This window comes from Elephantulus edwardii, unplaced genomic scaffold, assembly GCF_000299155.1.
Source record: "Elephantulus edwardii isolate Elephantulus edwardi_28Jun2011 unplaced genomic scaffold, EleEdw1.0 scaffold00017, whole genome shotgun sequence".
Classification (NCBI taxonomy): domain Eukaryota; kingdom Metazoa; phylum Chordata; class Mammalia; order Macroscelidea; family Macroscelididae; genus Elephantulus; species Elephantulus edwardii.
Window position 1 is genome coordinate 26,760,596 of NW_006399767.1, and position 12,010 is coordinate 26,772,605.

The 12,010-nt window shown below is 40.4% G+C and overlaps 1 protein-coding gene across 2 annotated transcripts in view; it reads right to left on the reverse strand.

Annotated features, from left to right (window-relative positions):
* Positions 1 to 12,010, reverse strand: part of ANKS1A (ankyrin repeat and sterile alpha motif domain containing 1A) — a 287,821-nt gene that overhangs the window by 129,315 nt on the left and 146,496 nt on the right. For both annotated transcript variants that reach the window (XM_006882059.1, XM_006882058.1), the window contains exon 10: positions 5,209 to 5,329. In XM_006882059.1, the coding sequence (XP_006882121.1) occupies positions 5,209 to 5,329 (121 nt within the window). The remainder of the gene's footprint in view (positions 1 to 5,208; positions 5,330 to 12,010) is intronic.

Consider the following 12,010-nt stretch of genomic DNA (forward strand, 5'->3'; position numbering starts at 1 on the left):
TTTCCAGAAATTCAAACTAGATTTAGAAGAGGCCATCATTACTGATGTTAGATGAATCCTCACAAAGTAGAGAGTACCAAAAAGATATCAACTGTGTTTTATTAACTATGTAAAGGCATTTGAATGTGTGAATCACAGCAAATTATGGCTAACACTGAGAACAATAGGAGTCCCAGGGCACTTACTTGTGCTTATGCAAAAGTTAGACCTAGACCAAGAGGCTGTTAGAACAAAGAAAGGATTTAGAAATCAAGAAAGGTGTGCATCAGGACTCCTTAACCTGAAGATCTACTGGCCTAGGAACACAAAGTCTCTATCAATGACTTTTGGTAGCTACAGAGATTGGCCCCAGTTTAAGAAGTTCACCCAACTTTTCCTTTTCCTCTTTGCAAAGGCTGAACCAGTAGCTATATTGTAACGGTTCTAGGCTAAGTCTTGAGGAGACAAAAGCATTGGAATCTCTTTATTTCATCATTCTAAAGCATCTTCCTTCACTAAGAACCATTTTCAAATTAAGCATTAATCACTTATTCTTAAGGATTAATAATATCCGTATAGATGCAACACAATAAAAGCCTCAGCAGGAGTTTGATTTTTAATATAGAAACCAATAAGCTGATTCCAAAATTTATATGGAACGACAAAGGAATTGAAATAGCCAAAACAATCTAGAAAAAACCCAACAGTTACAAAAGCAATTCAACCAAACATCCATGTATCAAAAAAAAGACATCTATACCTATCCTTGTATCATATACAAAAATTGACTAAATATATACATATTTTTCTAGATATAAATATAAAAACTAAAGTTATAAAACTTCTAGAAAAAAACAAAGGAGGAAAATATTTGACACTTTGGGTTACCAAAAAATTTATTATATATGATTAATTAAGGTAGAGTTAAACAAATTAGATTTCACAAAAATTTACAACTTCTGCTCTTTAAAAGATACTGTGAAGGGAAAAATTTTTTAAAAAAAGATATGGTGAAAGGATTAAAAACAGAAGCTTAAAACTGAGAGAAAAATCATATATCTGATGAAGGACTTGTGGCCAAAATGAATTTACCCAATTTTAAAAACGAGTGAAAATTTGAATAAGTAAATAACATACAGAAAAAAAAAGTTTAACATCATAGTTATGAGTCCGCAATGAGATATAACTATAAATCTATTAGAATGGCTAGAATTAATTACTGGGAAGTATATGCAGCAGCTTAGAAATAAGTGACTGTTGTTAGGTGCCATCAGGTCAACTATGATGCACAGCAACCTTATGAATGACAGACAGATCGATCAGAACCTTGCACCATCCTCACAATCTCTGTCCCTGTTGTTTTCATCCTGGTAATTTTAGTTCTAGGCATTTATTCAAGTGAACTAAAAACCTATACACAAAATCAATGTTTGACTATTTGTAATCACTCCAAACAGTAAACAACCCAAATGTGCCTCAAGTAGAGAATATGTAAACTGTAGTACATTCCTACTCAACACTGAAATACGAACAAATTACTGATACATGCAACAACACAGATGACTCTGAAATGTATTAATCTGAGAAGAATGGGAATCTCAGAACACTTGATTGTGCTTATGCAAAACCTATACTTGGACCAGGACGCAGTCATCAGAACAGAGCAAGGGAACACTGCAAGATTTAAGCCAGGGATACATCCTATCTCCATACTTTTTCAATCTACATGCAGAATAGATCATCCAGGAAGCGGGGCTCTGCAAGGAGGAACATGGCATTAGAACTGGAAGAAGACTCATCAACAAAGTGTATTATGCAGATGACACAATCTTGCTTGCTGAACTGAGGAGGACCTGATGTGTTTGCTGCAGAAGGTCACGGTCTACAGGCTTCAATATGGATTGAAGTACAATATCAAGAAAATAAAGATTCTCACTACTGGGCTCACTGGCAACAACATGATAGATGGTGAAAAGATTGAGATCGTTAACAGCTTTCATTTGCTTAGCTCCACAATCAACACTTTCAGTACCAGCAAAATCAAAGGACGAATTGCCTTGGGAAAATCTCGTGTTAGGGACCTTGCTAGAATACTGAAGAGCAATGATGTCAGTCTGTAGACTAAGATGTGCCCCATTCAGGCCATGGTCTTCACAATTACTTGCTATGCTTCAGAAAGCTGGACAACGATTAGGGATAGAAGGAGAACCTTTGCTTTTGAGTTGTCATGCAGGAGAATAGTATTGAATATACCATGGACTGCTAGGAGAAAAAAGTTTTGTTCTGGAGAGGGTGAAACTAAGCTGTTCCTTGGAGGCAAAAATTCTCAAGCTCTGTCTGACACACTTTGAGCATGCTGCAAAGAGGGAACAGTCCTTAGAGAGGGCCATCATGTTTGGGAGGGTGGAGGGACAGTCCAAGAAAGGAAGACTTTGGATTGACTCAGTGTGACTGGGTTAATGGCAGTAAGAGTGTTGGAGATAATGAGGTTGGCTCGAGACAGAACAGGGCTCAGAGCTGTTATACACAGGGCTGCTAGGAGCCACAAGCAATTCTACAACACTTCACAACAAGAAGATGAAAAAGCTTCATCTCACATACTTTGGGCATGTTGCTAAGAGAGGCTATTCCTTGAAGAAGGACATCATGATTGGAAAAGTGAAGGGTCAGTGAAAGAGATGAAGATCCTCAACCAGAAAGACTGACAGTGACTGCAGCAATATGCTCAAGTGTGTCTGGGATGATGAGGATGACACAGGATAGGTCAGGGTTATTCACAGGGTCACTATGACTAGTACTCAACTAAAGGGCACCTAAAAAACAATAATAGGAAGTGAAAGAAGCCACACTCAAAAGGGTATGTACTACATAATTTCATCAATATGACTCTCTTAAAAAGACAAAGTATTGGGACAGACATCAGAGTAATAAGAGCCAGGGATAAGGGATGGAAAATGCGTTAACTACAAAGGGGCACAAGGGAATTATTTAATGGGTTGAAATTACTCTTTATCTTGATTGTGGTGGCAGTTATATAACTATATATGTCAAAACTCAGATAATAGTTCACAATAATGATGGATTTTATTTAAATGGTAGCATTTTATAAACTCTTTCAATAAAAATTATTTTAAAATCAAACAAAGAACCCCTACTATTAGTATGCTCATAAAGTTTCTGCATGTCACCAAAAGAGAAATTAATTCAAACAGGACCATTTAAAATGAGGTCTACACTAAGCTTAGTCCACAAAGGTAACATTCTACATTCTATAATGGTAAGTAGTGATTAGGATATTAAAAGTTTGCAAATGGCCATCTAAAATGCAACTAATGGTCTTTTCCCACTGAAACAAAGAAGAGTGAAGAAAATCAAAGGCTCAAGGCAATAATTTGCCCAAAGGACTGAGAGACCATGCAAACTACTGCATCTACTAGCCCAAGATCAGAAGAACCAGATCATGTCCAGCTATCATTCCTCGACCAATCTACTACAGAAGGGATTACAATAGACAGTTCTGGACAGAGTATGAAGAAAAAGTAAAACAAACTTCAGAACTGTAAAAAAGACTAGATTTATTGGTTTCCTAGAGAGCAGTAGAATCTTTAAGACTATGGCCATTATGAGAAGCTCTGTTGGCCTAATGGTAAGAACCTGCACTGCAATTCCCAAAGGCCTACAGTTTGGATCCATCAGCTTCTAGCACCACAGTTGTCTGCTGCTATGTACCAGAGAGTCAGAACTGACCCATAACTGACTTTCTGGTGGGATTTCAGAGGCAGTGAACTGCATAGGAGGAGACTGTCCATCCTTGTCCTCTGCTGGAGGCCTCGAACCGCATGCCTTCAGGATTGGAGTGCAACTTCTTGCCACCGAAGTTCCACAGTAGAATGATGAACAATTTCCTCCCATGCAACTTACTACCTCTGAAAACCCACTGAGGAGAGTCAGCTATGAATCAGTTCTGACTCAAAGGCACACAACAACAACAAGTCCATTAGACACCCTTCAAATCTGCACCAGAACCCACACTTGGATATCACTTGTCAGTCAAAGTTAACAACTACATGTCTAAAGCTAACAATAACACCAGTAAGGAACACACACCACACTTAAACAAGACCAAAGGCCAGCATTTGTCAGAAAATAAAGTTCAAAAGGCAGGAAGGGGCAGGAAAGAAGGACAAACAGAAATGGGTAACTCAGGGAAGAAGTGAGTAGAGTGCTGATACACTGAGGGGACTGCAATTAATGCCACAAAATGAAATGCCTATAAAATACTGAATGGAAAACTGACATACTCTGAAAAATTTCACACAAACTACAATTTTTAAAAATCACAATTACAGGAAACAACAGCAAAAAACAGGGCTGCAATGTCACACACACACATGAATACATTCTTTCTGTCATCTTTACCCTCTGACAGGCCTAGTAAAGGGCATTTCAAAGGAACCACTGCATCTCTAAATTTTACCTGAGTCGTGGATTGTTTCAAGACTGGGAAAAAGCACTAATAACGCAAAAGACCTAATACCTTTACAGAGGCTATGGAGTTCGGAAAAAGTAACAGGAGTTCCTAAAAATCGCAGTGTCAACTGCATTCCCCCTTTTTGTTCTTCCTCAGGGAACAGGTATGGGCACAAACTCCTCAGTGCTGCACTCACCTTTGTCGTGACTGCGTTTACATCGTCTGGATCTCTGTCCTGCAGCACTCCCTTACAGAGGAGACTGGATTGTGCAGAGGCAATGAAAGTAGGCCAAGGCGACCGAGCACTCCAGTTACTGTTATCAGCCAATCACAAGGCCCTCCCCTGAAGAGTTTAGCTCAGAGGTTAGAACTCTTTCAAAAGCAGTTTGTTCTGTCAGGCTAAACCTACAGGGACTGACCTGTTGGGCTTGCTTTTCTACAACATTAAGTTGAGAGTTTATAATTTGAGGTCCTAAGTCAATCTCTGTTGTGAGGTTGGTGGTCTCTCCTTCTACATTTACCATTTCTGTCTTTCCCTTTTTCTCTTTCACATGCACGGAGATGACAAGCCAACTTCTTTGGCTTTATAGCCCAGAAATAGTAAATGAAAGGCCACTTTACACCCCAAGAGTGTCATGAAACTCAGCTGCTTTGTCCCAAGGTACATTATAACTACAGTATGGTCACTTTTCCATCCAGGATCACAAGCTCTGGAAATCTTTTGGGAGTTGTTTCTGCAGAGGTTGAGGGGGTTGTACCTTTTGGTCTTCCATCCGCTGACACCAACTTCTTCGTTTCTGCTGTTAACAACAGTTCATAAGGATGCTCATCGTCTTCCCGGGCCGCACTGCCTTGGCTCCTGGGTCTCAAGGCCAGAACCTAAGAGGAGAAAAACAAAACAGGACTTCTCATCTATACCAAGACAAAGTGCTCCGAATTATGTTCTAGATTATTGGCTCTATTATTACCACTGAGGTAAAAAAAGAAAATGAAAACAAAGAAAATGGAAAGGTATGTGATGGGGTGGGGAAGAAAAGGAGGAGTCCCACTGTGTCCCATAGAATCCCAATGCCTCGCTCTTATCTGGATGCACACATAAATCTCCATGCCTGTGCCTTATAGTGCTTTCCTTACCCTCCCTCATTTTATTCTTCCAAAGACTAGAAATCAAATCCAAGAAATTCCTTGCCTCTCTCTTGCTCCATAGGGTTCTGTACGATCTCTTTGTGGATAACAAATCCAAGTATTTTTTAACCACACTGCCTCATTAGGCCTCTTCCTCCATGTTCTTTTCCTAATATATACACAAAGTACCATTAAATGTGTGGGATCCTTCACACCTCCACAAGTGAATTAAAACCACCTCCAATGAACTCCCTGCACTTCACATTTACTAGAAACAAAGCGGTTTCTAAGCCTTTCTCTGGTTTTAAAAATATTTTTTTAATTGGTTTACATACACAATCATTCATACACATTGTGTTTCATTCATGTAAATTGTGTTTTATGCAATCATTCATATATATTAAGCTTTTTTCCCCAAAGGTCCTGGGAGATATATTGAAACATTTTCCCAAAGCTGGCTACCTGCCACATTTATGATCATGTAATTTTATATGAAGTCTATTGGCAGCATCAGGATGGATGGTGAAGAGATTGAGATTGTTAACAGCTTTAGTTTGCTTGGCTCCATAGTCAACACTCTTGGCACCAGCAGCCAGGAAATTAAGACATATTGCAAAGGTAAGTTTGCTGTTAGGGACCTCTCCAAAGTACTGAAGACCAATGGTGTCACTAAGGAAGACTAAGGTGTGTCTGATACAAGCCATGGTCTTTACAATCACTTGCTATGCATCAGAGAGCTGGACAATGACTAGAGAGGATAGAAGGAGAATTGATAACTTTCAGCTGTGGTGCTGGAGAAGAGTATTGAATGTACCATGGACTGCTAACAAAACAAACAGGTTCATCCTGGAGAGGGTTAAACCAGGCTACTCCTTGGAGGCAAGGATTCTGGGGCTTCGTCTGATGTACTATGGACATGTTGCAAGGAGGGACCAGTCCTTGGAGAGGGACGTCATGCTTGGGAGGATGGAGGGACAGCGCAGGAGGGAAAGACCCTCTATGACGTGGATTGATTCAGTGACTGGGGTAATCGGGATGGGTGTGTCAGAGACAGTGAGAATGGCACAGGACAGAGCAAGTTTTAGGGCTGTTGTACACAGGGTTGCTATGAGACGCAAATGACTCGACGACATAACAATAACAACTGAAGAAAAAAAATACAGTAGCTACAGTGTTAAGTGAAATAAAAGCAGCACAGGCCATGAAGAAATTCCTAATCTAAGTAGTCAAGTGTCCCTGGTAAAATGACTAGACCAGAGGTAGCGCCTATACATAATGATGACCTGGCAGCTTCAGCTAGTTATGGTATTTGTGAAGCCAGGCTTCACTTTGGACCAAGTAAGAAACAACCAGAATTAGTGCCATAGCTACACTAGGAGAAGTGACAGAGATCCTTGTTTTAGTGGATAGTTGTGAAATATCTGCCCTAAGAATACACAGTGCTTCACAAGCAAATGATGGATATTTATATACCCTTTTTCTCACTACCATCAAGTTGGAACTGGCTCACAGCTGACCCTCTAGTAGATCTTCAGAAGCTATAAGTCACATAGGAGATGATCCATCTTTCACGCACAGAGCCAATGGTAGATTCAAATTGCCTGAGAGGCACCACCTTTGCGTTAGTGCTCAGTATCTCCACTCAGTAGGCCACTGAAGCCATATTTAGATTCTAGATGTTAGGAAAAGGGAGCTCTGGTAACATGAGCTGTAGAAATTTACACTGCTAACTCAAAGACAGAGAGTTTGGTAATTCAAATCTACCAGTGGCTCCTTCAGAGAAAGACGGACAGTCTCCTCTGTTAAGATTTACACAACTGCAATGGAATACTACGCTGCATTGAAAAACAAGGAACTCATGCAATATTATTCAAAATGGGTGACCCTGAAGGACATTATGCTGAGTGAAGTATCTCAGTCACACAGGGACAAATACTGCATAGTGCCACTGTTGTAAAACAGGACTGACATCGGGGTTGGAGGGAGACTGAGAAAGATGGGATAAATAATGTATATTGCATTGAAACAGATGAGGGAGAGAACTGTTTAAAAGGGATATGTGATTAGGTATTATTGTCATGACAGGAGTCCAGAAAGAAGGCTGCTGCATAGTGAGGGGGAGGGAGTTGTAAAACAATGAAAGAGTTTTTATTTTATTTTTCAAAGAGAAGAGCGTACTGGTGGGGGAGGGGTGGACAGGGAGAAAAGTGCAACAATGAATGAATGGAAATCCAAAGTCGCTGTAAATTTTTCATTAAAATTAATAATTATAAAAAAAATTTTTTAAAAAAAGAAGGGGGAAAAAAAGATTTGCATAGCCTCAGAAACCTAACAGAGAGTCAACTGTGAGTCAGAACTGACTTGATGGCATTCAGTTTTGGTTTTGTGATATTCGGAAAGCAAGCCAAAACAGAATTTCTTTTTGTCAGTTTGTATTAGACCAGAAACATATTATGATCAAGCAACACTCTCAATTCCATCTAACAAATAATAGCACCCTACAAACATGGTTTTATTTTTGTTTTGTTTTTGCATACAGACAGAACTCGCCTCACACTGACACATCTCTGAGCTCACTGGAGACATGTCAGGTTTGCAATTCATCAGCTTCCCGTTTTCAAAGACATAGCTCACTATAGCCTAATGAGACAACAAGTATTCTGGCAGCCTCAAACTAAATGAGAGAAGCCACAGCTCCTGTTTGTTAACAAGGATACCACTCTAAAGGCAGAATGACAGTCTCTTTCTAAAATTCTGCTCAGCACAGCAGGAACCTCCACTTACTGCCTGCCACCTGGGAAGCGAAAAGCTCTTTCATTACAATAAGCCATTTGCCTGTATTATTTATTCCTTTTGACTCTTCACAGGAACACAATTAAGGGAACAAAGAGGGACCATTAAGCAGTTCAGAGTGTCAACTTAATACCACAGGCCTTCCAGATAGGAATTTGTGTTATGCAAGTTTATACACACATGGCTATCAGTTATGCAGGGCCTTAGAAATCTGATTCTACCAGTGTTCTGCATACCATACCACAGGAGCTCCCATACAGCCCCAGGCATGCTTCACACTGAGAGGTAGCTGACAGCTTGATGCCTGGCCTCTGACATTCTTTCTGGAGCAGGACCTCCATATCAGACACACTGGACCTGTGTTCACTAAGTGCCTGGTTTTCATGCAGGATAACTACAATCACAGAGCTTCAAATGTCAGAGTTGAAAGGGACCCAAACTGTTGTCAGGATTAGAACCAACAAGGTAAGAGCGGCAGAAGTTCACATGAGTGATCAGAGCCAGGAAGCAGACACAGACATGTATGGAATTAGTGATTTAGGCACATAAGTGATGTCCAAGATAGTGGACTGGAATAAGAACTACCAAGATGTCAGCCTAGAGACAAAGGTGTGCCTGATCCAGGCTACAGTCTTCACTATTGCTTTCTATGCATCAGAAAGCTAGATAAATGACTAAGGGTGACAGAAGAATTATTGTACTTTTGAGTTGTGGTATTGGAAAAGAGTCTTGAACATACCATAGACTGCCAAGGGGATAAAAAGGTCTGTCCTAGAGAGGATGAAACCAAGTTGCTCCTTGGAGGCAAGGATTTTGAAGCTCCATCTCACATAGTTTGGGCATGCTGCCAGGAGGGACCAGTCCTTGAAGGAGGACATCTTGCTTACAAGGGTAGAAGGACAACACAGGAGAGGCAGACCCTGATGAGACGGACTGACACAGGTAATGGTGATATGTGTGTTGGAGACAGTCAGACTGGTTCAAGATAGAGTAAGGTTCAGAGCTATTGAACATAGGGTGGCTGTGAGTTGATGATACATAACCACCACCACTACCAAAGTTTGAACTGACATCACATCATCTCATTGGCCCAGACTATGGCTCCAAGGCACAGCCAGAGAAGAAAGCCCTAAACACCATCTTACCTCAGTGGCACACTGCCTCCTCAGTTACTTCTCTTCCAAGGTGGAAGGCTTGTCCTGATCTTTGGACTGTACCTTTCTATACCTACCTTGACTTTTTACCTTCACTTCTGCCTTTCTTCTTGGCCTAGCACTCCAACAGGGCCTCAGTCTACACTTTAGGCCCAACACTCCAAAAGGGCCTTGGCCTCCAATGGGATTATTTATTCTGAGCAAGACCAACACTAGCTCTTCTATTGGCTCCCATGCTATCCACTAAAATCAGTTCTCCCAAGGGCCACTGAAATTGCTGTCACTGTGTTATCTGGGTAGCTTCAGCACTCTCCCCTACTTTAGTCTCTCTCACCTGGCTTCATTTTTAACCAGATGAGGAGAGTGAGCCAGGGCTTTAACCCCATGGCAACACCATTACACTCACAGCCACGGAGCACCTGGCTCCAGCCCTTCCATTTTGCAGATAGCAAAACCTATCTCCCAGAGAAGACTCACCCAAGACCCCCAGAGAGCTCAAAGAAGTGCAATGGTCGTAAAACTCAGTTCTGATTCAGGACCCAGAATGGCCAGTTATTTCCTGGGTTACATGACTTCTTTACCCAATTAGATATCCCTTCCCTCCTCAGACTTCTAATGAGAGTTCCCTGTATGTAATATAGGTAACACGTACAGTGGTCATTTCCTTGTGGTTTAGCCCCTACCAGCTATGAGAATAAAATTTTACAATAAAGCTTCTCCTTCTCAAGCCTTCATTACTTTGCTCAAGAAGCCATGTGCCACAGTGAATGTGTCAGTAACTGAGTTTCAACAGAAAAAAATTCTACTCTTTACTAAATTACTCCTTAATCCAAACTTGCTCCCCTGCCATCACCACTTTTTTCTCCAGGGCAGACAATAAATCAAAGCTGGAAAAAAATATCTTCTCTGTTATGTGGAAAGCAGTATTTCTGCCACAAAGAAAAGATACTATCAGTCACTGTCTAACTGTGACCAACAGAATAACCAGATTGGGGGTAGGTTGCTCTAAAGGAGAGATGTCACAGCAGGACAACTGTCCAAGAATATGTGTACTTGGGAGCAGAATGAAGATACAGTCAACCCTGATGCGGCCAGCAGTTCATTCTATGACGCAAAAACATCTAAATAGTGTGTGCATATAATTTTTTTTATTTTTAATTTAATTTTATGTGTGTGTGTGTGTGTGTGTGTGTGTGTGTGTGTGTGTACTGTCAAATCGGATCTGAATGATACAGGAGGAGATTGCCCCTCCTTCTTGAGCAGAGCATCTGGTGAATTCGAACCACTACTTCTGGGATTGCACTGCAGCTTCTTGCCACTAGCCCACCAGAGCTCCCTCAGTGTGTGCATATAATTTTAAGCCAGTTTCACAGTGTAGTTATTATCCTGATAAATTCTCCTGGACTCAGGCAAACTCCAGATTCCCTAAAAGTTTTCTTTTTTACCCCCTGAAAAGTTGATGATGAGCTTCAGGAAAAATAACATAAACATCGGGCCAGAATACTTTCAAATCACAAATGCCTTAACTTGATGAAGTCCATACCTCCTGTGCTTTGAGGTTTAGATACTAAAGTTTTGAGAGCAGGAGAAATAAAAATGAAGACTACAGATCTTCTCTCCAAAATAATTTCTTTTTAGAGAAGACTTATTCTGAATAACTATAGCATATGATTAAAATGTCCCTGAACCATTACAAGGAATAAGAGGTCTGGCTACACCATCTGTATATTCATAGACCTATAAACAAACACACTATTAAATAATCAAAGCCAGGATTTAAAGTCTTCCAAATACTAACTATGCTGATGTCATGGACTTAGAAGTCTGCAGTATTCAGAAGCAAATTCTAGACAATGTATTTCAAATAGTCTCCATACAGGAGACTAATAGAGATTTTTCCCCCCACCTCCTCTATTTCTTAATATTCTGTAATTGTTAAATGGTTTACTTTAGGAGACTTGAGAGCAGAAATTCCATTTATTATCATTATTATTACTAGCTGCATTTCAATCAATTTATTATTGTTTCTGTGATACTATATGAACAAGGGGGCTCTGGTGGCCTAGTGGTAAGAAACTGCACTGCAATCCCAAAGACACATGGTTCGAATCTACAAGCTGCTCTGCGGGAGAAGGATAGGCAATCTCCTCCCATACTATTTACTATCTCTGAAAACTTGCTGGCAGGTCAGCTATGAGTTGGTTCCAACGTGACGGTCCACAACAACCACACTGTATTTCAGGCATGTACACTGTTGTGTTTTATACAGGCTTTAATTTACATTATATTTTATTCATTTATATTGTGGAAGTTTCTCCCCCTTATATTCATCGGGGTGACTGGAACGCAAAAGTGGGGAACAGGGAAGAAGAATCAGTAGTTGGAAAACACGGACTTGGTGACAGAAATGAAGCTGGAGATAGAATGATTGAATTTTGCACAATCAATGACTTATTCATTGCAAATACATTTTTTAAGAGGCATAAAC